General features: G+C 35.1%; 2 protein-coding genes across 4 annotated transcripts in view; one reads left to right on the forward strand and one right to left on the reverse strand.

Annotated features, from left to right (window-relative positions):
• LOC126815292 (centromere protein F) overlaps positions 1–7,676 on the reverse strand; it is a 118,931-nt gene extending 111,255 nt beyond the window's left edge. For all 3 annotated transcript variants that reach the window (XM_056099506.1, XM_050540858.2, XM_056099504.1), the window contains exon 1: positions 7,049–7,676. In XM_056099506.1, coding sequence (XP_055955481.1) covers positions 7,049–7,666 — 618 coding nt within the window. In that variant the 5' untranslated portion in view covers positions 7,667–7,676. The remainder of the gene's footprint in view (positions 1–7,048) is intronic.
• A 9,995-nt stretch (positions 7,677–17,671) lies between these two features.
• On the forward strand, positions 17,672–25,544 carry LOC126815493 (N(G),N(G)-dimethylarginine dimethylaminohydrolase 1-like). The gene is made up of 6 exons (XM_056099942.1): positions 17,672–17,782; positions 18,870–19,149; positions 19,532–19,634; positions 20,843–21,039; positions 21,296–21,427; positions 22,875–25,544. Exons 1-6 carry the CDS (start codon positions 17,742–17,744, stop codon positions 22,977–22,979), a joined length of 858 nt encoding a protein of 285 aa, XP_055955917.1. The 5' UTR covers positions 17,672–17,741; the 3' UTR covers positions 22,980–25,544.
• The last annotated feature ends 378 nt before the right edge of the window (positions 25,545–25,922 follow it).

Here is a 25,922-nt window from a genome sequence, read left to right on the forward strand (position 1 = left end):
GCAAAAGGTGAAATTAAAATTAAGTCTTTTTCAAATTTTAAATCATTAAAAATGATCTGAGGTCTTCCATGTCACAAGAGCGACTACCTTGACTTTAATATGCATTGAAGAAGAATTCGGGGGGTTGGGTGGCTGGATGGTTAGCATGCGCGCGCTGTATCATAAAGTCTGTCATTGAGTCGACTGGCGTGGTTTCGAATCCCCGGTTGTACGTGGCAAGGAGTAGGGTCGCCTGTCCAACCTCGTGGGTTTTCTCCGGGTCCTCCGGTTTCCTCCCACTGCTAAAGACCCCTATGCGCAAGCGAATTATTGAAATAAAATTAAAAACCATATGTTAGTCCCGAAATGACCTAGTTGTGTCGAGTGGACGTTAAACCCCATCTCTCTCTCTCTCTGAAGAAGAATTCATCTCAGGTGGTTCAAGCATTTTCTTACAGGAGATCTCAGTGGGGCACCAAACCTAGCTAATGATTTATATTGAATTTGAATAAACAGTAAAAGAATATAGTCAAAAGAGAACCAAATTTATTAAATAACTTAGTTAAACAACTGTCTTTTCAAGGCCTATTTAGGTATTTGGAAATTTTCTCAAAGAAAAAATATTGCAGTTATTTAAGATAGGTTGTCAGGCAACAAAACATACACCCACAGCAGCTAAGTCGTCCGAGTAGTCAAGAAGAGTTGTCGCATATTTTTTCTATTGTCACTAATGAAACATTTATAATACACTAAAATCTGATTAAGAGTAACAACTCATTAAGTAATTATCAGAAAATCATTAGAAAATCAATAGGTTTCTTTGTCTCATGACCTTAAATACTGTGTATAAATTTAAAGTCAATCGGATATTAACTTTAGCCTCTAGAGCGTCGGAAATGTGGGCATATAAAAACTGGAGTACACTAAGACAAAATTACATCCTTAAAAAATGTAAATCTTCTTTCTAAATTGATCCACCAGTAAAAGTTTTTAGAATGTCAAAAGTCTTAATGTAACATTTTATCAAAAAGCTGTCTTAACAAAGCCACTTAAAGTACATGTATACAGGTTGCTGTGGTAACTTGCTATCTTAAAGAAACAGATTACTTAATGCCAGATAAAAAAATCTTTTTTTAGTAGTCTTTAGAAATGAAATGGAGGGTTTAATGTTGGGTATACACTATACACCATGCATTGATAAAGAACTTTTGCTCTGACAGTGCTATGGCCTATTCTTACTTTGATTTCCAATTGTGATACCAATGGTATACATAGAACTTTGGGGTTTTTTTTGTCCCATCCAAATGACCAAACACTTTTCCTTGTAACATCCATAGTTGTCTAGTAGTCTTTAGGAAGGATAACAACTGGAAGGTTGGGAAAAATGACTGGGCCAAATTTCTGGTTATTCACAGATTTTTTTACCATTGACTCAATAATAAAAGATTTGGAGAAAATCATAATTTCCTAGTAAGGTCCAACCAATTTAATTCTATAGTTTTTTGGGATCTTTAAATGTAAGTCTTACTCTTGTTTTATATTTGGAAGTACAAGCTTTGAGAACAGTAATTAAAGGGCATTAGGTAAGATTAGATAAAGAGCTGACAATTCTCGCTATAATAGTTAAAAAATAGATAATAAAAACAGAAAATGATGAAAATTTCAGTCAAATTGCTTCACTCTGAATCAAGATATTAGTGATTTAATTTTAGGTTAGCCTTGATCGTCATTACTACCATATATCCATTTTCACATTAAATCATCCAACACAAAACGTGTTCGAATCCACTAAATATTGTAGGCTAACGATGGCATTGAGAGTTGATTATGGTCAGGATAAGTTAATTAATGTCTAATTAATAATTTAGATAACATTTTAGGCCTAAAGAAACACCTGCGATAGGCAGATTTAACTCTTGCATAATGCTTGTTTGATTAGTTTTTTGTTTTTAAATTATTTTTTGTTGTTGTAAAAAAATAGGAACCAAAGTTGTACCAGATGTTCCTGAAGATCTCAAATTTAAATCTGTATGGCCTATTATTATGACCAATGTCTAGATCATATGTTATTTTATTATTTTTTTAATTCTGTTTTTAATTTTGGATCTATATATTAATATTCATTAACGTTTGGTTAGTCATTAGAAGCAGACACCAATTAATCTGTCAATCTATTAAAATTTTTATAGGCTGGCAATTAAAATGGTTGATATGTTAAGTTTCTTCTAACTATTGTTTTAAATGCCTTAAGACTTAATCCTTCAATAGCTATATGTTTATGTCAACACCTTTTATAGTAACTAATTTATATAAAATAAGAGAACCTATATACTAGTTGGAAGTCCGATTTATAGGAAATTACAAGTTGTTTAAATGTTTCTGTTATTTGCTCCTGAAATAAAGTGTTGAAGATCCATGCCAAGACTTTGTATTCATTTCTGATACTTAGAGAACACACAATACTTAGAGAACAAAGGTCGGCGAGCTACATTCCCTGAAAATTGCACATGGTTATTATCACTAAACACCCTTTTAATAGTTCTGGCTGTTGCTACCAATGACTCATTGTTAAATAATAGGGAAAAGATAATAAACTTCTATTAAATCCAGACTTTATCTGTATCCCCTGTTGTCGTACAAGTAATATACCTGCCAACAGTTGGTTCTTAATTTAAGATTTCTAGAAATTTCACACTGAATTAACAGATTATTGAATGTAAAACTTAAAACCCAGGGAAACACATGCCAATTTCTTGTGCCAACTTTTCTTGTTTTTAATTTTAAACATTTTTTGTGATTCTATTAACTCAAAAAACCCATTAATTTCTCTTAATGATGCATGTTCTTTTTTCATGGATAAGATAAACTAAGATATAAGATACCACAGTAAGAGAGGGTGAGAGTTAAACATCCGCTGACACAAACTATGTCATAAGGTTCAATTTTATTTCAATAATTCGCTTCTGCGTTGTGGTCTTTAGCAGTTGGAGGAAACTGTAGCATCTAGAGAGGACACACTTACAAGCTAGGAATCAAATCACGCTAATAAACTCAATGACAGACCTAATGATCTAAAATGAAATGAAATGAAATGGGGTTTAACGTCCTTCTGTTCAGCTCTTAAACTGGGTTAATGAAGACGGGCATACGCCATACAGTGTGCACGCCAATGTGTACACGGGACCTCGGTTTTTCGTCCCATCCGAACGACTAGACAGCTGTCCTTGTCAGGCCCTCCTAATGATCTAAAGTGCACACATTAAACCATTCGACCACCCACCCCCACCAACAAGAATTAAGTGAGTTAGGTATTCACAGATTTGTAATGTGAATAAAGATCCATTTGGATACACCTGTTTGAATTTAAGTTCATCAGGAACACTTGTTGAAAGGGCTAAAATTTCTAACCCCCTTGTCGGCCGACATCACATAAAAGTATCAATGACATTTTCCTCCAGCAAAGTTTTGACATTCTTCTTGTTTTTTTAGGATATAATCCTGAGGCAAATAACATAAAATATTCTTAGCATGTACACAGACATCAAAACTACAATGCTGGAGCTTGCGACTAATGGCTGAAGGGTATCTCTCCAAACTATCTTCATGGTATTCAACCAATTATGTCCATAATTTTATCAGAGAATAGTTGTTTTATGTATAACTGGCTCTATTTGTGAGAAAATGCTTTGATGGAAAAGAATTAATACATTCTGTCAGTTCGTATAATAACAAGATCTGTCAATAAATACACACATGATTTTAACACTGAACCGTCAAATTCTTTTATCCTAAATCTCATCATATTTCTTCTACCATCCATCTTTCATCACTTGTTTAATACACTAAAGCTCAGCATTCTTCCTTATTTCTTCTACATCCATCTTTCATCACTAGTTTTAATTAACTATTAATGTTCAGAATGACTTTCACCATCTTGAAATTACATTTTGGGGTTTCACAATTTTGAACAAAATTTCAAATATAGGCTATTTTTGTGGCAAAAAAATGTTGACCACCATAAATTGCTCCCCAAAGCATGAGGGTAAGGCAACCAACATAAGTAAGGCAACCATCATCCTTCATCCAAGGGGTGGGGTTGAGGGGTCCTGGGTTTTTTTCTCCGACATTCATCAAAGTGAGAGAGAGAGAGAGAGAAATTGATTTTAACGTCCACTCGACACAAACTAGGTCATTTCGGGCCCAACACACGGTTTAATTTTATTTCAATAATTCGCTTGCGTGTGGGGGTCTTTAGCAGTGGGAGAAAACCGGAGGACCCGGAAAAAAAATCTCGAGGTTGGACAGACGACCCTATTCCTTGTCCCCTACAACCTAGAAATCGAATCTACGCCAGTTGACTAAATGACAGACCTCACAATACATCGTGCATGTGCTAACCATTCGGCCATCCAACCCCCCTTCATCAAAATAATGTCTAAGAAACAAAAGTGTGAAACATATTGCTGCCGTTTTGACCTCCCTCCACTCTAATCGTATACATCTAAATGAGCTGCAATATTGTCTAAGAGCTCCTGATTTTATCAAATTCTTTGGTAATCCTCCAAACCTCCCATCAAACTTGACCTTGTCTCCACGTTAGAATCCTCTTGTTGCTCAAATTCCTGGACTTGCCCGGTTGCCCCTACATCCATTGTAGTTAATATTTTCTACATCATTGAATCCGAGGTTTAAGGGCAAGAACTGGTGTCATTGGGAAACCAATTTATCTAGGAATGGTCGTTATTCTATAGTAATATAATTAAGTCTGACAATGTTGGCAGGTATAAAGACATTATTATAGCTGATAATTCAGTAATTATTTGGAAGAGATGAAAAGGGTTATAAGCATGATATTGGTTGCCATATTTCATTCTCTTAGAAGTAAATAAACAATAATGCCATCTGCAAAGAATTTCTGCATACCTTTCAAAAATAGCAGGCGTCTGTCGACAAATAAAAGCCATAACTAACCAAATGGGCAGTTACAAGACATGTACGTTTAGTACAACTTCCAGGAATAATATGAAGACGTTATTAAGCTAGTCATGGGGGTCTCATTACTGTTAGCAGTCAGAAAACAAAGTAAAGATCACAGGTGGAATTCATATGTACCTACCTTTAAAGATGCAGGTGTGCAAATAGATATAGATGAAAGACAGTCATCAGGGGTATATTACTTTATATCTTAAATGTATTGTGAGAGGAGGGAGGTGGGAGGGGGGAGGGGTGGTCTCACTACCTAAAGGAGCTAAATCGGTAATATTTTGGAGCTAGAAATTGGCCCAAATGGGTCGCAACACATATAATAATATAATAGGAATTTATATAAACTGTTTTACATTCAATCGTTTCTGTTTTACTGTGAATTGTCATCAGTTATGTTCGGCGATATACGCCAGAAGTCTCAACCGAAAGTCAGTTTCTAGCGTCTGGTTATTCCAGTCAACATCGATAGTATTTATTGTGCCTGCTCTACAAATAAGAATATGGCATTACCGTTTGATATGACATGTGAAATATATGTCTAGCCTCATTCTTTGAGCACCTTGTTACAAATTGCACTGAAACGCATTATGGTACACGATTCGTGTACCAATGGTAAAATGTTTATTTTGTCTGAAATATTGGATATCAGAAGCCCATATTTTCCAGGTAAGATCACCACACCAATGTTGATTTAAATTGCAAAAAAAAATTGTGTTTTCAATGTCGAAGGTTTTGGAGGATATTGGGTTACGGACTTAGCTACTTTAAGCAGCTTTCAGTTCAAACACATCATTGCTTTTTAATAATTTAACTTCGTGAGGGATCTTCATTGTTGAAAGCTAGATTAGTTCAACTACAAACCTTTCTCGTTGAAACTACTTATTATATAAAACCTCCTGTATGTAGAGTATTAAAACAACAGAAACAAGTCAACATTAAGGCTGATGTCCCCCATCGTAATCCCATAATAAATAGATAACACATACTAATAATAATCTTTGAGAGGCATATAGTAACTGGATAGAGCAATAAACTATAACATGTACTTATGGAAAAAACAGCTTGATAACGTTGAGAGAATACTCTTCGAAACGTCGCCCAAATAAACAAGTAGCTGTTTTTCCATAAGTATGTGTTATAGTTTACATACTAATTAATTCCATATTTATCTTTTTGAACAGAATCGAGCAATCAAACTGATAATCTATAGTTGGTCTAAGTAGAAAATATTCACCATTAAACTCAGTCAAGTGTTTGAAGTGCCTGGTAGTGGAACTATACACTAAGTTTCATCACTCTGTCTGAGTTAGATTCAGAGTTATCTTGTCCCAAAGCATCGACCAATGAAATTGCTTAGCTCTGCATAGCTTTACAGAAATAATACAGTGGTGTAAGGGGTACAATATTTAGGCAACTAAAAATTTGGAATGGCCAAACCAATTTAATTTTCAGTTCTTCTAGATAAATAAGCAGCCACTTTTAAACAACACAACCAAATACTTTTGTTTTTTAAATAAGTCTATTTCTCAAAGAAATAAGAAGTCAAATTTAAACAGGTGTTTCCGAAGAACAGACAATCAAATTGGTGTGTCCTAATGGCGGTCACAGAAATTTGGCAAATTTATTCCACGGAACACACTGGTCTAATTCAAACAAGAATCTTCAAGAATCTCATTATCAGTATATCCTTCAAAGAAAACATATTTAATTGACTTTTGGGTGTGTCCTCCTAAATCGTGTGTCTGGTGATGAAACTGTTCCTCCAGAACCCCTACACCTCACCAAAATACAAATAGGAATCTGAAGAACTTTGGGCTTAGGGAGTATGGGGTGATTGTCACCCCCTAGGCGTAAGCAATTGTTTGAATTTCCTCATACATTAGATAAGTTTTGGGATGTGAACTCCTTGTGTTTTGTTTTACAAGTTTGATCTTTACGGGAATATGCTATTTTCCATCTGTCAAATAGTACCTAAATCATGTGATTTTCACTTGAAATCATCGATATTGCCACACTTCTTCATTTATTTTTTTTTACAAAAAATCCCCTGATCCCGTACACACATAAAGTAATATTTACTTACCAATTGTTTGATTTCCATATGAGCTTCTCTTTGAACTTTCTGTACTTCATATTCACAGCTTTCTGCTGTTTTCTTCACATGTAAGTTGTGGTGACGTTCTGCTTCATTTGCATATTCAAGAGATTCTTCAAGCTCTTTTTTACTTGTTCGTAAATCAGCCAGCTCATTCATCAGTTTATTTCTCTTGGCGAAAATATTCAGATTCAACGACCCTCGTCGATTTTCACCAAGTAATTTACGCAGCATTCTCTCCTTCAAGTCCAGTTCCTGTTTTAATTTTCCGGCTTCCGCGTCCCTTTGACGAGTTATTTTTAGTAACTCTCCTTCGTGTCTGCTCAGTAGAGAAACTTTCAAGTTCTCCAACTCTCGCTGTTTCTCTACTTCCAGTTTAAATTTTAATTGTTCGAGGGCTCTAGAACATTTTTGTTGTTCTATTTCTCTGACAGTTCTCACATTTAACACTCGCTGCCAATGAGCCTGTTTAATATCGCCTTTCTGATATTCAAGTTGTGTTCGCAGTCTGGCTAAATGATTGCGCAAATCTGCGTTCAATGTTTTCAGACTCTCTGCTGAGCCCTCACTATTTTGTCTTTCAAGTCTCCTAGGACTGGAAGCCATCTTGAAAGAGCTGAAAGAAAAATAATAAATATTAAATTAAATTTAAATCAAATATAAAAAAGGTCCGGAGAGGGGACAAAAAACAAATGTGAAAGCGGTTCTTTTATTTAATGAAGAGAATCACGATGGCTCAGTGAGTATGACGCTGGCTCACTAACCAGTAGGTCCTAACTTAGATCCCAGTCAGGTGTCTTGTGCGGGATGTAGGGCCTGGTAAGAAAAAGTGTCTAGTTATTTGAATGGTATGAAAAACCAATATCCCCTGACACTTGCAAATCAAAATAAATGTAAGCAATAAGTGTAAGCAGTACAAATGACACTATTTCATTAATTTAAATGACCCAATTACATGAAAGTCTTTCTTGCATAAAGATCTAACCTACCACCATAAGGTCTGTCATTGAGTCAACTGGCGTGGTTTTGAATCCCCGGTTGTACGTAACAAGGAGTAGATTCGCCTGTCCAAGCTCGTGGGTTTTCTCTGGGTCCTCCAGTTTCCTCCCACTGCTAAAGACCCGTACGCTCAAGCGAATTATAGAAATAAAATTGAACCATGTGTTAGTCCTAAAATGACCTAGCTTGTGTCAAGTGGACGTTAAACCCCATTTATCTCTCTCTCTTTCTCTATATTATAAGCATAGGCTGTAGCGTCACTGCCAGGACAAAATTCACTCATAGCAGACTATGTGACATTAACTGTCTTTATTAGCCAATTTGGTGCAGAAAAGTCATTTCAGTTACAATTTTTCAAACCAAATGAATTTTTTTTTTTTTAAACTATTGACTTACTTTTGTTACTGATGCTGCTCACATACAACTTTAACGAAAATATGATCTGTTTTACTTCACGTCAGATCATTAGTAAAGCGTTGTGGCTTTTTTTCTCTTTCACTGTTTGACCATTATCTCTGGTCAGGTTTCTAACTTATCATCAGGATCGAAATAACATCTTTATGAAGACAGGTACCATTATTACTTCCACCATCTTTATATAGTTTCTGGTTTCTGTTAAAACCACCGTTAACCTGTCTTCTTTACCTGATGGTCTTCTGCTCATCTGGAACAAAAAAACTCTGATAAATATCTATATTTTCTGGTAAATAATCATTAGAAAAAATTTCAGAATTCATCTAACAGATCTTTGAACATTAAGGCCACAACAAGTTACATTGTATTTCTTCAGAAACATCTGTTTTAAAATCGTTTGCTCCTTATTTCTTGACAATTTTTTTAAAAACAAACATATTATTATTCTTAATGGGGATAATTTTGAGACTAACATATGGTAATGTATTTTATTTCTATGTGTTACATATGTAATTCAAAGAGGACAAATTTGAGACTAACATATGGTATACAGGTCACAATTCTATGGAATACAATTACTGCTTTTTACTGAGCGACGTTTCGACTAGGCTTCTCTAGTCATTATCAAGCTATGATAAAAAATGAAAATATGACACAACAATTTTTACATGTAGACAACAATGCTTAGTTAATGCTGACAAACCAGGGATCTCCCTTACTTACATATTACATATGGTAATATATTTTATTTTTATGTGTTATGTATGTAAGAAATGTGAGACTAACATATGGTAATATATTTTATTTTTATGTGTTATGTAGGTAAGAAATTTGAGACATATGGTAATCTATTTTATTTTTATGTGTTATGTAGGTAAGAAATTTGAGACATATGGTAATTTATTTTATTTATATGCGTTATGTATGTAAGAAATTTGAGACTGATATATGATAATCTATTTTATTTTCATGTGTTATGTAAGAAATTTTTTTTATCTCTATGTGTTATGTATGTAAATTGAAGGGGATAATGTTGCCCTGAATAGCAGCATTTCTGCCTCTAACTGCTTTAGGATATCTAACCTCATTTTATAATGGTAATACCACGAAACAAGCTGTTGTGCTTTCTGTTACCTTTATTATAATATCTCAAGACAGGTGGGTGGCCGATTTATCTAATCTGTGTGCTTTACAGACTGTCCATGAGTTTTGACCCAAGGCTTGTACTGGTACATTAAATGAGTAGGGGTACCTGCCTAACCTAAAGGGTTTTCTCTGTGGTTTCATGTTTCCTCCAACTGCTAAAGACCTGTTGCTCAAAGGAATTATTGAATAAAGAGTTACCATATGTTAGTCTCAAAATAGCCTCAATTGCATAGTCGTATGAGCTGGGGGGGGGGGCTGGGAGCGGGAAAATTTGGGCACACAATTGTACTTTGTAAAAGTTGTATAAAAAAAATATTGTATTCTTGAATGTGTCCAATTTAACAGCGAATTTATTATTATTATGTAACATACTAAGAACCTAACTACATTTTTTGGACACCAACCACCACCGCCCCCCCCCCCCCCAGTCAAAAATTTCCCCATACGACTATGCTTATTTGTGTTGGGCAAATACTAAACCATATCTCTCTATCAGAATAAAATTAAGCAATCCAACGGTGCCCCAAGTACTATCATGATTTATAATTATATAATGCTTTAAGCACCCTTGAATATGCCATAATATATCAAGTAGCGTTTGCAGACCACATGTTGTACATTGCACTTAATATTGCCGGAAAAGTTAGATATAAAAATTGCTGGTCTGAATCCAGATATAAAACATCTTCAGAGTAAATATCAAACGCCCATCAAACTATCATGTGAGCTGATGTATAAATACCATAACAGCATGTTAGTATCAGATACACACCAGGTGGATATACATTAGTCCTTCAACTTTCACATACCGTTCTCAGGAATAGTTAGATAGAATCAGGAATCTACAGGCTGATTCTTGACATAGTCATAGATACAGATATTTTGAAGGTTGAAAAGGGGTACATATAAAAGATAGTTTGCCAGGCAATGAAAGTTAATGAAACATATACCCCAGTAGCTAAGTCATTCAAACAATCCATAAAGGCTGTCACATTTTATTCTCTTGGCGATAATATGAATGTGTACCGAAAACTGATCAAGGGCCCATGGAGAAATTATATGAAATAATTAAAATTTAACAGGCTTCTTGTCCTAGAGCTAACACAAACATAAATCAATAGGCTTTATCAAATCGGGAACCAATATTTTTTGCATAAATTTCAAGTCAATTGGATAATAACTAGCCTTTAGAATTTCCACAAGCAACTGGACATCAAACGACAGTGATAAAATACAACCACTTTTCACAGCTCCATTCACTCAGCCTAATGTACAAACAGATTTCTCCACAAAAATATAGAATTTTTCAATTGAAATTGCTAGTTTGAAAACACTGCACTGTATAACTCGAGATAATTTTCCCATTTTAAAAGGATTTAAATTTTTTCTTCCTATCAAAGGGCGTTACTGTTGCACTGATAGAAGATAAATGAAGTAAAATGTTTTTTGATATATTTCAACAGGTAAAGTCATCACCTGTAGATTATATCATAGTAAAGTATATAACAGATGTTTTATATGTAAAACTCAGAATATATCTATTATACCTATATACACCTATCTAATCATATGAACACCTGTTGAATAGTCGTGACTCAGTGGGTTATGCGCTCGCTCTCTAACATCAAGATACCAGGCTCGATCCTGGTGTTGGTTGTGATTTTCCTTGAGGTTTCCCCTTGTTAATTGTGCAAGACGGAAAGCCTGGCAAGGAATAGTGTCTAGTCATTCAGATGGGATGAAAAACCAAGGCGTTGTGTACACATGGGTGAACCCTTAACAGTTGGAATTAGAAATAAAAGTAGGCTGTAGCACTGAAGTTTGGGCAAAATTCCCCTCATAGTACACTGCATGATGTTTTCATGTCTTCATTAGTCCGGATGGAGCAGAAAAGTAGGATGATAAACCCAATTTCATTTGTCTAATAATATAAACACCTGTCTTGAAATATAACAGGTAAAACCTCATGCAGTACAATGAGCCAAAGACCAAGGCATTTTCCAAAAGATAACTGCATTTTTCTTAAAATGTGGGTCTTCAGGAAAAATTTAGACATTTAGAAATGTGAATCAGATGTTTCCTTTCCACCTAAATTTTATCCCTCAAATGATGATGCGAGCTTCTAAAAATGGTTTTATTTTATGATTGTAACACAAGCTAGACAGAGCAGAAGTTACACAAATCTTCTGTTAAGACTAGAATTTGTTAATACTATGGTGCCATACCTGATTTTACTATAAATCCTGTTTAAAGCAGAATATCTCCACACCTGAAGCAGGGCCGTAGCTATTGTCTAAACACAGGTGAAACATTTCCTTTTTCTCCAACTCGTATAGATATTTTTTATCTTCATCACTTTACTTATTTCACACAGGTATTCTCATCCTCACCGTTTTACCTATTTCATCTTTTGTACCAGTTTACTGTTGTATTTGTGTTACTTATAATATATTTTAACTCTTGAATTAGTCTATTCTTTAATAGTTTAGTTTAAAATATATTATTATTTACTTTATGCAGTCTAGTCACTTTTAAACTCTTAAATCTCATTAAATAAACAAAGAAATAAAACAAAGCTTCAAACTTAAGCTTTTGACGTTTAAAAAATGGATGTTCACAATTCCTAAAAACAACTAGAGGGTTAAAATTTGATTTAAAAATTCACGCTTTTAAAATAATACTGAATACCAAACAGAAAATCCACCATAACAGAAACAAAGGATGGCAATTTGATTCACAATCGTTGAAACATCATCTAATGGAATATAAAAAATTCTTAAATTTCCTGTTCTTTCTTTCTTATTTCACTGAATCCCGCTCTTAATATAGCTTGTAGCTACGGCCCTACTTAAAAGCCAACTGTGGTAATAATTTGAATGTATTTATTAAATGAGTGTTTGAAACAATGACTGGTATTTGATAAGTAGATAATAGGTATATTATGTAGACTTGATATTTAAATACCGTAATTATTAGGCCAATAAATGTACATAAAACAAATATCACTCATAAGAACAATGAAAAATGGAAGTATGCAGCTGACTGGCTAATCAGGAAGTTTCAATTTTGGCTGACAAATTTTGATTTTCCAGTCTGGGCCCCGTTTCTCGAAATCTTAACTAAAGATAAAATCCAAATTTTAGTAGATATTCAATTTTTATTGGCTAGACACTAAAATCAATCTAATATTATCCAATTAAATTACTAAAATTTGTATTTTATCTTAGTTAAAATTTTGTGAAAAAGGCCCCTGGTTTCCCCTTGTCGTTAATGCAGGATTAATAGCCTTGCAATGAAAAGCATCTTGTTTTTCGGATGGGACTAAAAACGTGTGTATACCATTGGAAAAGAAATAATCTAGCTGGTCATGGCCAGCATGTGCTTTAGAGGGGTGGTGAATTGAGGTGAGGGGTAGTCCACTCTGGCTATGGTGGTTTGGTGAGCATGGCATGGCTTGCTAGGAGGTCCTGTTTTCCCTTGTCAGTAGTGCAGAATTGACAGCCTGGCAAGGAAAAATGTATAGTCATTCGGTAGTACGGAAAACCAAAATAAATTTCAAAATCAAAATTTGGACAAAATTCCCCCCTAGCACAGTGCATGGAGTATGCACATCTTCATTAGTTCAGTTGGGGCAGAAAAGTAAGAACTTGAATCCCATTTTATTTTTTTTTTCTGGGCACCTACCCAACCCTTTTCAAATTCCAGAATCTGCCTTGTATATTTTCTGATGAAAGAGAAGAATTAAAGATGTCTGTAGTTGAAACATTATATTTATTGTGGAAATCAAGTTGAACAATCTAGTAAGAAAGATCCACCAACAAACAGACGTATCTGAGGAGTGTTCAGCAGACGTATCTGGGGAGTGTTCAGGAATTTGACCAGGGGTGACGTGGGTTTCCTGAGAATTGTTTTAAAATCAGAAGGTCTGAGACAATATTTCTGATCATTTAGGTGCATACATTTATATGTATTGGAATGAAGTGGAGTGAGGCCAAAATGGCGACCATGCTTCACACATTTGCTTGTTAGATGTTATTTCATTGAATGTAAGAAAAACAATATATTCTATACAAGCAGGGGGAGGGGGTCAGGACCCCTAAGACCCAGCCTCTGAACAAGCGCCTGCAGTGCCGGACTGGTGGGCCGAAGGCCTACCTGTCAGGTCATTGACCAAGGCCCACACAACGCCGAAGGCACGTCATGAGCACGCTGAAGGCACGCGAATGTCCGAGGGTGGTCGGGAAACCCATTTTCCAAGCATTTCAGACCAAAGCAGAAGAAGGCAAATGTGTCCTGTCCTCTCCTTCCTTCTTTCCTCCCCCTCTCCTTTCTTTCTCTTTTCTTTTTTTCTTTCTTTTTTTTCTTTTTTCTTTATAGGCTTAGGCCCACTTTGAAAATTGACAACCGCAAACCCATTTTCCAAGCATTTCAGACCAAAGCAGAAGAAGGGCAATTTTTTTTTCTCCTGTCATGTGTCCTGTCCTCTCTGTCCTTCTTTCTTTTCTTTCCTCCCCCTCTCCTTTCTTTCTCTTTTCTTTTTTTCTTTTTTTTATTTTTTATTTTTTCTTTATAGGCTTAGGCCCACTTTTTTTAATGAGCTTAGGCCCACCTGTCATGGACAGGTTGGCCCAGTCCGGCACTGAGCGCCTGATATTCTGGTTTAATTAGTATCAACACAAACAATTTTTATGGCTTTTCCTCAATATAAACTCGAATAACACAGAATTTAGCGGAAATGTCAAGCACTACAATGGCTTCTATTATTTCATTACATGTGTCAGAATATAATATGAATATGGAAAACAGATCGACACCTAGCTAATAATACTTATATGCAATAACATCATACAGAAAGAAATATAAGCTAGTTATGCAGGTCTAGAAACTTAGAAATATCTAATCTAGAGAGAATGTAGACATGCAGGTTTCCAGGTTTATTGGAATTTTTTTGAGGGGGGGGGGAGAATAGGACCCAGGTTGGAGTTCCCAAATTTCTCCGTTTATAAACAGCTGAAGAACTTAAAATTAAATTTGTCTGGCTTGCCGGCACTTTAATTATGTATCTTTAATCTCTGTAATTTCTACAAATTCTTTGTACAGTTGATTCATTCCATAAATATTTTATCATTAGAATTCCCTTCATTCCCTAGTACAGAACTAATAGAATATTAATGCTAGGAGTTCATTTATATTTAATCAATATTTTAACACCTCCGATCACAAATTCCACACCAATGTTGCCATGAATAAACCAAAATATTCAACTTCTGGACACCAGCAATACAAAGGTCAGAAAGAATCTTTATATAAATTTCTGTTTGTGTAAATTAAGAAACCAGATATACCCTAATGAAATCACATCATTAAGACCCGTTGCGGGACTGATTTAAATTGGTCTTAATAAGGGAGCAGCCTTTATACTGAATTAGATTAGAGTCCCTGGATACAAATCTGCTACATTCTTTTAAAGGAGCTAAACCTGTATTCTTTAGAACCTAGATATGGCCGAAAATGGGTTGAAAAGCACATAGTACTGTAAGCACATATAACTGAATATAAATTGATTTACTTTCAATTTTAAAATTTTTATTGTAATTTTTAATCGGTTATGTTTGGCAAAATACATTAGTAGTCACTTGGGTCTGGTAAGTCCAGTCTACAAGAGGAGTACCGTTTGACCATTTCACTTCTGCATTGACCTGAAATGTCATTACAAATGGTGTTTGAGAGCCCAGAGAAAACAAGGCCACAGGCCGATTTAAAAATGTTCATTGTGTCTTAATTATTAGATATATTTTCAGGTATTATAACAACATCAATATTGATTGAACTATTAAATTCTAATTGGTGTTTTTAATGTCAAAGATTATGGCTAATATTGAGTTAGAGATTTGGCTACTGTTTGTTGTGTATTATATTTGTTGTAATAATGTGATTTACGTGATTGTATGCTGCTCCCTGGGCATTTTTATGCAATACAATTTATCATATCTACTTTAAATATGGTAATTTTTAATAATCGTTAACGGGCCTTAAATTGACTGTGAACCTGGGTCCCCGCCAAATCAATAGTCCCGATCATGATATTGTCAAGTTAAAAAAAAAAATCATTTTTTTACCAATGTGCCAAGATCTCAAAGGTCCAAATGTTTGGTTAAAAAGCAGTAAAAATTCGGAAAAAAAGTTTAACATTTCTGATATGGAATCTGATTTTTTTTTTAAAATGTCTATGACATTATAATCTTTTTGGAACAGAAAGTAGGAGTTAAACCCTATTATTTCATACAAGTAACCAGTAAGTAATTAAACGCAGCAATAGCCTAAACAACATCTCATAAAATTAGAACAAAAGATTTACTCACTTTTTCATAATGGCTGAATCAGCAAAATTAGAGCAGTGTAGAGGATTCATTTCATTAAAAATTTGGAATCGAAAATCGAAAACTTCATTGCAGAATTTCTTGCAATAGATGCTGGCATTGAAATGTTGACAGCATGCTGGCCGGGAGTACTATGTTTTCTGGCACCGAGTACCAAACTCGTGCGCTATCTGAAGCACTTAAATTCTAGCCATCGCTGCCACTAAAGTACATCAGGCTATCTAACAGCCGAGTACTAGCACTGCCATTTAGAATCCTGCCTTGCCACGCAGCATGTAAACAGGAGAACAGAACACCAATTCATCACTAGAGTCAGAGCTGGTTTTATTTTCATGAAAGTTCAGCACCCTGATCACGTGATGCCCTCCACGTGTTTTATCTCATTATTTTGGCGGGAAACTTATCAATTTAGCTTGATATTATATACGCCAGGTCCATATACAATTAAAAGTAATTTGGGTGAGCACAGACGTATTTTGTTTGTTTTTTCGTTTTGTTTTTTTTTTCTGGGTTTTTTTTTTGGGGGGGGGGGGGTGTACGCTTTTGGGTGGACAAGCAAAGTGTGTAGTTGTTCGGGGTTTAAGGTCCTACTGTTCTGCTCCGACTGGGCTAATGAAGACGGGCATACGCCATATTGTGTACTATGAGGGAAATTTTGCCCGGACAGCGGTACTACGGCCTACTCTTATATCAAATTCCAACTCTCACGGGCTCATTTACGTGCACGCCAATGTTTTCACGGGGTCGTGGTATTTTGTCCCATCCGAACGATTAAACGTTCTGCCTTGCTTAGCTCACCGTCCTGCACCACTTACAAAGGGGAACCACGCCGGAAAATCCCGATGAACTTTCTCGGCCAACACCGGTATGAACCACCGTGGTCCACACAAAAATGAAAATAATGTTTTTTTTATCTGTTCAGTATTTTGTTTAGTGTTTAAATCTTCGTTGTCTCCTGTATTGAATCCTGTTGATTATATCTGATTTATTTCGCATAGGCGTACGGGGCCAATCAACTTAAAGGGGGGGGGGGGGTCAGAAATAACCGAAAAAAATTTCAGTAGGGACCAGCGCGTAACGGACGCCGGGGAGTGTTGGGGGCGTCCATTAGTCACTTAAAAAAAATTGATTCCAGAAAATCAATGAAATAATGATCGATGCCCGAAAACTGTCGCACAACGCGGGGTGACTTCAGACCAAAAGGTCATCGGCTCCCAGGGAAAAGTTTACCGTTCGACATTGGGGATTCCGGGCACTTTATTTTGCCGACTAGAAGGCAGAAAGGTTGTTTTTTTTTACCCCAAAAAAATTATATTAATTTTTTTTTTTTCACTTTACCTGTCCGCCCGAAAAATCTGATTGTACATTTTTATTGGTAAAAAAATATTTTATAGCCTGTGTTGTACGTGACAAGGAGTAGGGTCGCCTGTCCAACCTCGTGGGTTTTCTCCGGGTCCTCCGGTTTCCTCCCACTGCTAAAGACCCCTACGCGCAAGCGAATTATTGAAATAAAATTAAAACCATATGTTAGTCTCGAAATGGCCTAGTTTGTGTCGAGTGGACGTTAAACCCCATCTCTCTCTCTCTCTCTAGCTACAGTCATGGCGGTAGTTTAAATAATCGTGGTCTGATCCCTACAAAATTATATTATACACGAGTTATTTCCCTTATCCACGGAGTCCGATTTTGTCAAAAAATGTAAACAAGTGTTCTGAATACCGCTTAAAACTTTTAGGAAAGGAATGCTGTGGAGATCATTTGTTACTGCCAGCAAACAGATTAGGTACCCTCCGTAGCCAACATTATAATTATAATATAATCGGTAGCAGCTATTTCAGCACTTCGTGCACTTAGTGTTTTCATGGACATTATAAGGTCCATGTATTTTCCATTTTGCATGGTCGCAGAGATTGTTTGGTCTATTATTGTTTTACTTATTTAGAGATCTTTTGACGATTTACCATGTAGACTCGAACATCAAGACACCATACACAGGTTCCCCAGAAGGTGCAGGACGGATTAGGGCCTTACAGAGAACTAGGTCTATATCTAGTCGTTCAGATGGCACGAAAAATCCTGTGTACACATTGGCATATAAGTTGAAATTTGAAATAAGAGTACAATAGACCGTTGTGGTGCTGTCTGGGATTAATTTCCCGCACATTGCATGTGTAGCTCTAGGCTATGCCTGTCTTCATTTGCCCAGAGGCCTGAGAGGGGGGTTGGATGGCCGAATGGTTAGCATGTGCGTGCTGCGCTGTATCATACGGTCTGTCATTGAGTCAACTGACGGGGTTTCAATTCCCCGGTTGTACGTGACAAGGAGTAGGGTCGCCTGTCCAACCTTGTGGGTTTTCTCCGGGTCCTCCGGTTTCCTCCCACTGCAAAAGACCCCTAGACGCAAGCGAATTATTGAAATAGAATTGAACCATGTATTTGTCCCGAAATGACCTACTTTGTGTCGAGTGGATGTTAAACCCCCATTTCTCTCTCTCTCATTTGCCCAGTCGGTGCAGAAAAGTAATTAAACCCCATTTCACTACTACACACAGAGCTCCAACAGTTTCATTAGGTAGGGTAATGAAGACAGGCATGTATATGCCATACACCACACGGTATGCTATGAGGGACATTTTTGCCCAGACAGCTGCACTATGGCTTACTCTTCTTATATCAAATTCCAACTGTCAAGGGTTCTTTTATGTCAACACTTTTGAAGATAGGCTAATAATGTTCGTCTGGGTCTGTGCTTTACGCTGCCACTACACCCCGCTATTCTGTTCTTGCATCCGTTCTTGATATTCTCTTCATAGGCCTACATCTTTTTATTGATTTAAACATTAGATCGATGTTTTCATTTTTATTTTCAGGATGTCTTACTTCAACTATAATTACGCTCTTATGCGTAAAATGCCAAAAAGTTTTGAGAAAGAGGCCATTAGAATGGATGAAACTCAGGAAGTAGATTTTGTGAAAGCCAGACAACAATTAGATAATTATAAAGATGCTTTAACAAAGTTAGGATTACAAGTTATTGATCTAGATGCAGATGAGGAATATCCTGATTGTATATTTGTGGAAGATCCAGCCATTGTTATTGGTAAAAAGGCTCTAATCACACGGCTTGGTCATGTCAATAGACGTGGAGAGGTAAATAATAATGAAAGCCATGACACTGATCATCATTTAAGAGACTGTGAATCGCTTGCAAACTGTACATAATTGAGGAACTTGGAAGTCTAAATGGGGGTTGGATGGTTGAATGGCTAGTGTGTGTGTTTTGTATCAATAGGTCTGTCATTGAGTCAACTGGCATGGTTTCGATTCCCCGGTTGTATGTGACAAGGAGTATGGTCACCTGTCCAACCTGGTGGGTTTTCTCCGGATCCTCTGGTTTCCTCCCACTGCTAAAGACCCCTATGAGCAAGCAATTTATTGAAATAAAATTGGACTATATGTTAGTCCAGTGGAGTTAAACACTCTCTCAATCTCTCTCACAGTTATCAAATATTATATTTGTTTAATCTCTCAGACAGGACCAATAAAAGAAGTATTACAGAATAAATTACAACTTGATATAACTGAAATGAAAGATGAAGATGCAACAGTTGATGGTGGAGATGTTCTGTTTACAGGTTAGTACAACGATTGAGAGAAATGGGGTTTAATGTCCTCCAACACAAACTAGATTATTTTGGGACTTAATATTTTTCAATAAATCATTTGGTCATACAGGCCTTCAGATAAATAGCTTCTTCCTGAAACGCTTCCTGGATTAAATCTTTATACTGTGTATACAGTCTTGCCAAGTTTGGTGTTTAGGGAATACTGGGTTATTTTCGTTTTTACTTTCCTACCCCAATCCTATCATTGAGATCCATTCTTGTCTGCATTGTACTAGGGGTTCTTTGTGTCATTTTATTACCCCGTTAGGGAGGGATATTGAAATGGGCTCTGTTCGTCCTTCCGTTCCGATTTTGTTTCTGGAGCATATCTCATAAACTGTTCATGATATCTTTTACACACTTCAGCCTATTATAGTAGTTGTGTCTTTTGCTAATTTGGAATTTGTCGAATTTGATAATTTTTGTATTTCCATGAAAACAAATTTGACTTAGCTTATGGTACTGTATACAATATTTATTCCAGAAAGCATTCAAGATATATTTTTGAAACTTTATACAAACATTCAAGCTATTTTATAGTAGCTGTACCTTTTACAAATTAGAAATTTCTCGGATTTAATAATTTGGAAACAAATTCCACTTTGTGTTCAGTATACAATACTCTCTGTAACATGTACACTGCTAGTATTTTGGTGTTGATTCCCAATAACACAGTCACAGCGGCTATCTATCCCTTTATCTTCCAAAACATGTCCAAGGGCGCAGGATTTTAATGACTTAGTCTTCTTGTTGGTCTTGAAGTACCTGTAAGGGGTTAATTTGTCGCCGTCTAGGGGTTTAATTAGAAATGACCAATGTGTTTATTTATTAAATTTGTATGCTTTTCTTCCTAAACTACTAATTAACCCTTTAACACCTAGACTACATGAAACAGTCAGATATAGTGCTCCTTAATCCACCCAAGCTTTGTGTATACATGTAGCTGTGGCTCGCCCACATGACCCTACAATATGGAGAGCTATTCACATTACTCAGGCAGTTGGAACAGTAGATTCAGGCAGTTTCAGGCTCTCCACGGATATACCTGTATGAATTTTTCTCTAATTTTCTTCAGGGAACTGGGGTAGTCAATATTTAGTACCAAATGCTAAGGGGTTAACTTCAATGATATGATTAGGTGTGTTAATTTTGGTAATATACATTATATTTCATTTCAGGAAAAGAAATTTTAGTAGGACTCAGTGCGAGAACCAATGAAAAAGGTGTAAAAACAATAGCAGAAACCTTCCCAGAATTCCCTGTAACAGGAATTCCTGTTCATCCGACTGTTCTTCATCTTAAATCCATAGCAACCATGCTTGGTGATGGTGTCATGGCTGTTGGTGGTAGTTCAGCAGCGAATGAAATGTTCCAGGTAATGCATAGCGATGTAACTACACACAGAAGTCATAATGTATAGTGTGCACACGTCAACGTGATGTGTTTATAACCTATTTACAAATATATGTTCTACATGTTAAAGCATATGGTGTGCCCTGAGACGTTGTTGATTGGTGCAGACAAGTAGGACATTCATTTCCTTTACACTGAATAAACATCCTTCAGGTATAAGTTACTTTCTACAATTAAATTTGGGTACCTGTATATGTATGTTTATTTTATATTTTCAGGCTGTAAAAAACAAGGCCAAGTTTGATTATAAATATGTGGAACTAGAAAAGGATACATCAGCCAATGTCTTGTATATCAATGGAAAAGTTGTTCATAAAACACAACCAGAATTAGGCGACCACGATTACAAAGTAAAACACATTTATATGCCTCCTAAGGCCAAACCAATATAATTTTTAGTTCTTCGGCATCTTGATATATAAATAGTCGTTCTAGCTAGTCTTGTGAACAATATTTTGTTCAGAATTTCCAAGCTCAAAAATTAGGAACAAAGGCCTTTTGATAAGAGCAACCAAAGTCTTTTTGTTTTTAAATTAATTTTTTTTCCCAAAGAAATAGGAAGTGAATAAGTGTTTCCAAAGAACAAAAAGTCAAATTGTTGTGGCCTTACTTATTTTAAACGACTTGTTTAATTACATATAAATACCTTATTGTCTTACACATCGCTCATTTATTTTAAAAGTCTATAAATATAGAAGATTAACATCTAAATTCTAAGTAACAGTTGTGTAAGTCATAGGTATTATTCAAAGGGTGAGATATGCTTGTTCTTTTGGGGGATAGGTGGAAGGGGGTGAGTGGCTTTAATCTATAATATCCATGCAGAGAAGAACCATTAGGATTTTTCATCCCATGTTCTGACTAGGAAAATGTGCCTAGATATTCAAATGGTTTCAAAAACTGAGTCCTGTAAAAGCACCCTTGACAGTTGTCTGGTTGGAATTCTCCCTCTTGCATTGCACACATAGCCATGTTAGTTTCAAAATAACCATGGTATTATACCGTGTGTGTGTGATGCGATTTATTTAACATACACTTCCACCAAGGTGATATCACAGACAAGACCTTGTATCTTTATTAGTCCCTTTTTTCCCTTTATACTACCATTGCAATATGGTTGTATATTGTCCTCAAACATTTCCATCGTTCAGTCTTGTCCAGACTCCAGCTCTCTTTACAGACCCTAGTTATTGGATGTATATATGTATTGCAAGCAGAAGATGCCCTTTATCACTTTGAAAAATCTGGTGGAGACTAAAGTTATCATTCAAAAGGCAATACAGGCTTTGTTAATGCTGGTGAAGACACCCATCAAATTGTACTGATTTCCATATGTTTATTATCAAGTTAATGCTTTATTTACATGTGAAAGGTGTGCACATAAAAAAAACCTTGACAGTTGGAATTCAAAATATGGGCTGGTCGCAATACCATTTTTCAGTCCAAAATGCCCCCGTACCACACTGCATGGTGTATGCTCTTCTTCATTAGCTCAGTTGGTCTAGAACAGTAGTGCATTACCTGTGAAAGAGGCATACATTAGTGCATGGGTGTATGTGTTATTGCCTGGCAACCAACAGATACACAAAATATTTGTATGTTTGAAATGAATTGCTAATGTAATGGATATGTATTATTGACTGGCAAGCAACAGATACACAAAATATTTGTATGTTTGAAGTGAATTGCTAATGTAATGGATATGTATTATTGACTGGCAAGCAACGGATACACAAAATATTTGTATGTTTGAAATGAATTGCTAATGTAATGGATGAATATATTTTTGTATTTCAGAAACTATTGAGTAATATATCAGGAGATAGAGTAGAAGTTTGTATGGATGAAATGTATAAAGTTGATGGTTGTTTATCATGCTGTTCTATACTAATCAACAATTAGCAATTATAATATTATATATTAATTAAACATACATTATACATCGGATAGGTCTGATTTTATGTAGATTAGAACTGTTCAGCCATTTAATGATTTAATCTAAAAATGGTGAAGCAAGGCTAAGCTTTGAACAACCTTGTATGGAGGTTACATCCATAGCACACATCTTGTCAAACTTTCAAATGCTAATATCTCCACTCAGAGTAAAAGAATTTGAATGAAATTTTCAATATATTCATTTGGATGATCTATTTTGAACTATTATAGCAAGAACGGCCAACTCTTTACCTAAATCTTACATAATGTATCTTTAACAATTAGCAATTATAATATATATTATATATTATTAACAACTGGTAATTATAATATACCTGGTTACTTACATTATGCAAGACCTAAATCTGCCTATTGCAGGTCTTTCTTTAGGCCTGAAATGTTATCTAAATTATTACCTAGACATTTATTAACTTATTCAGACCATAATAACTCTCGATGTCATTACTAGCCTGCGATATTTACTGGATTACGATCAGATTTGCTGCTCAACTTTCATTGTACCAACTTTAGTAATGATGATCGAGGCTAGGCTGAAAATTAAGTCGCTAAATTCTTGGTTCAGAGTCGATCAAATTGACCGAAATTTTCAGCAAATACCCTTTACATTATCTGGTTTTTAACTATTATAGTGAGAACTGACAGCTCTTTATCTCTTCTCCCATAATGTATCTTTAACAATTAGCAATTTTAATATTTTATAATACTATATATTAAAGATACATTATGGGAGATTCGGTAACAAGTTGGCAGTTCTCACTATAATAGTTAAAAACTAGATAATGTAAAGGCAATTTGGTGAAAATTTCATTCAAATTGATCCACTATTAACCGAGAACTAAGTGACTGAAATTCCCATTAGCCTCGATCATCATTACTAAAGTCAGTACGATAAACAGCATAGTCTCGATTATCCATTTAATTGTTTAATAGAGAAGGAAAGTTATGCAGTAAATCGGCTTACAATCCACTAAAGATTGCAGGCTAGCGCTGCCATCTAGAGTTGATTATGGCCTGGATAGGTTAATTAATGTCTAATTAATAATTTAGATAACATTTCAGGCCTAAAGAAAGACCTGAAATAGGCAGATTTAGCTCTTGCATAATGCATGTTTAATTAACAATTATAATATTATATATTGATTAACAATTAGTAATTAATATATACCTGTTTACAGTGCCAGATTTACCTAATTAACAGTTATAATATTTTAAAACAAAAAAATGTAATGGTTCTCAGACAATCCTTCCGAAAAATCTTTTTAAGTAAAAAGGTGGTTTTTATTTTGTCAAAGCATTACTACTGGGCTAAACCTCACATTTCAAGCCACTACATTTATCTCATCATGCTGTTTACATATCCAGTATTATTTATGACTTAACAACACTTTATCAGACTTGCGTACTTGATAATTGAGCCTACTGTACATTTTCGGATTCATTCAAAAGTTTTAAAATTACTTCCTGTAACCGGGGAAAATATCTACATGTGGTAATAAATGAGAATGTATTTATTTTTAGAATAAAAACAGATCATGCTTCCCTTTCAAAGTGACACAGGAATATCTGAGAGCTGGAATATTTTGTTTATAACCTTACTTCATACAACAATATACCGGTTCTATATCATTTAAAGATACATTATGTAAGATTTAGATAAACAAGTGGCAGTTCTTCCTATAATAGTTTAAAAATTTAAAATGAAAAATGATTATATTAACATAATGGTCTTGATTGTCAAGTACCATTGCTACGATAATAAACAAAGTTTTTATTTTCCATTTTAACGATTTGCAAAGATATAGAAGACTTTGTCTAATTAACATAATATCGCAGTTATGCCATGCGATGGTCTAGAAAGTTTACGCATGTGAATAAATGTCTTAATAATAATTTATGCAATAGGTCATTTTAGCAACAAATTATGATATTATCTACTACCTCATACAACCGGTGATAACATTTATTGACGCAAATCAGAGTACCTGGAAAAATTTTACTGGGCCAGTAGTCAGACAATTTGAAAATAACTAGGAGGCCATCCGTTACAGTTTTTATATACCAAAATTGAAATCACGCATTCAGCTAGAAGTACAGTGATTGTATTTCAAATGATCAACCAATCCGATTACCACAGATGTAAGAAATGTTAAGATACTGTTATTGTGAATACAAGTCCATATTAAGTTGGTATCTTTGCATTGGGAATAAAGATATAGTTTTTCTAAAAATTTGACCAAAGAAAAGAAATTCCTGTAGATTATGTTATTTTAAGTTTTATCAAAATTTGATTCTTAAGAAGTAAAGTTATTCCATTTCAATGAATATACCTGCAATCAGATTGAAAAAGACTAATTAAATATGCACAGTTTATATTTATGTTGGACTTTAACCAAATGGCTGATAAAGGCAGTATATTCCTGGTGTTTAAAAAATTCATGTGTTGTAAGTAAAGTTTTTGCAGTGCAATTTAATAAAGTCATAGAAAATGAAAGTAAAGTTGTTGTCTTTCACACAATCAACCAGTCAGATTGCAGTAAACCAATTTCATGTCCACAGATGGCGTTGATTGTCCATCCAATCAGATTGCAGTAAGCTAATTATATATGCAAAGATAAGAGTTGTTGTTTTCTATGAATTTGTCAAGTTAGATCAACGGGAGAACAGAAAAACTCAATCTAATAGCCCCCAGTTTTTTCAGAAAGGCTGTGAACAGAAATCACTGAGACCACGTTATCCTCATATCACCATATAAAATAAAGAAAATGAATAAATGTTCTACTTTGCTCAAATTTGAATGTTGTCCAGTGTTGATCTTTTAGAGCCATTTAACAACTGGATAGAGCAATAAACTATAACACATACTTATGGAAGAACAATTACTGATTTATT

The sequence above is a fragment of the Patella vulgata genome, chromosome 3, assembly GCF_932274485.2.
Source record: "Patella vulgata chromosome 3, xgPatVulg1.2, whole genome shotgun sequence".
Taxonomy (NCBI): Eukaryota; Metazoa; Mollusca; class Gastropoda; family Patellidae; genus Patella; species Patella vulgata.

Excerpts from the sequence above, each read along its gene's own strand:
- LOC126815493 (XM_056099942.1), top strand. The coding sequence starts at position 17,742 with ATGCTGTGGAGATCATTTGTTACTGCCAGCAAACAGATTAG. Across the intron at positions 21,040-21,295 it reads CAGCGAATGAAATGTTCCAG|GCTGTAAAAAACAAGGCCAA; the intron begins GTAATGCATAGC and ends TTATATTTTCAG. Across the intron at positions 21,428-22,874 it reads TAGGCGACCACGATTACAAA|AAACTATTGAGTAATATATC; the intron begins GTAAAACACATT and ends TTTGTATTTCAG.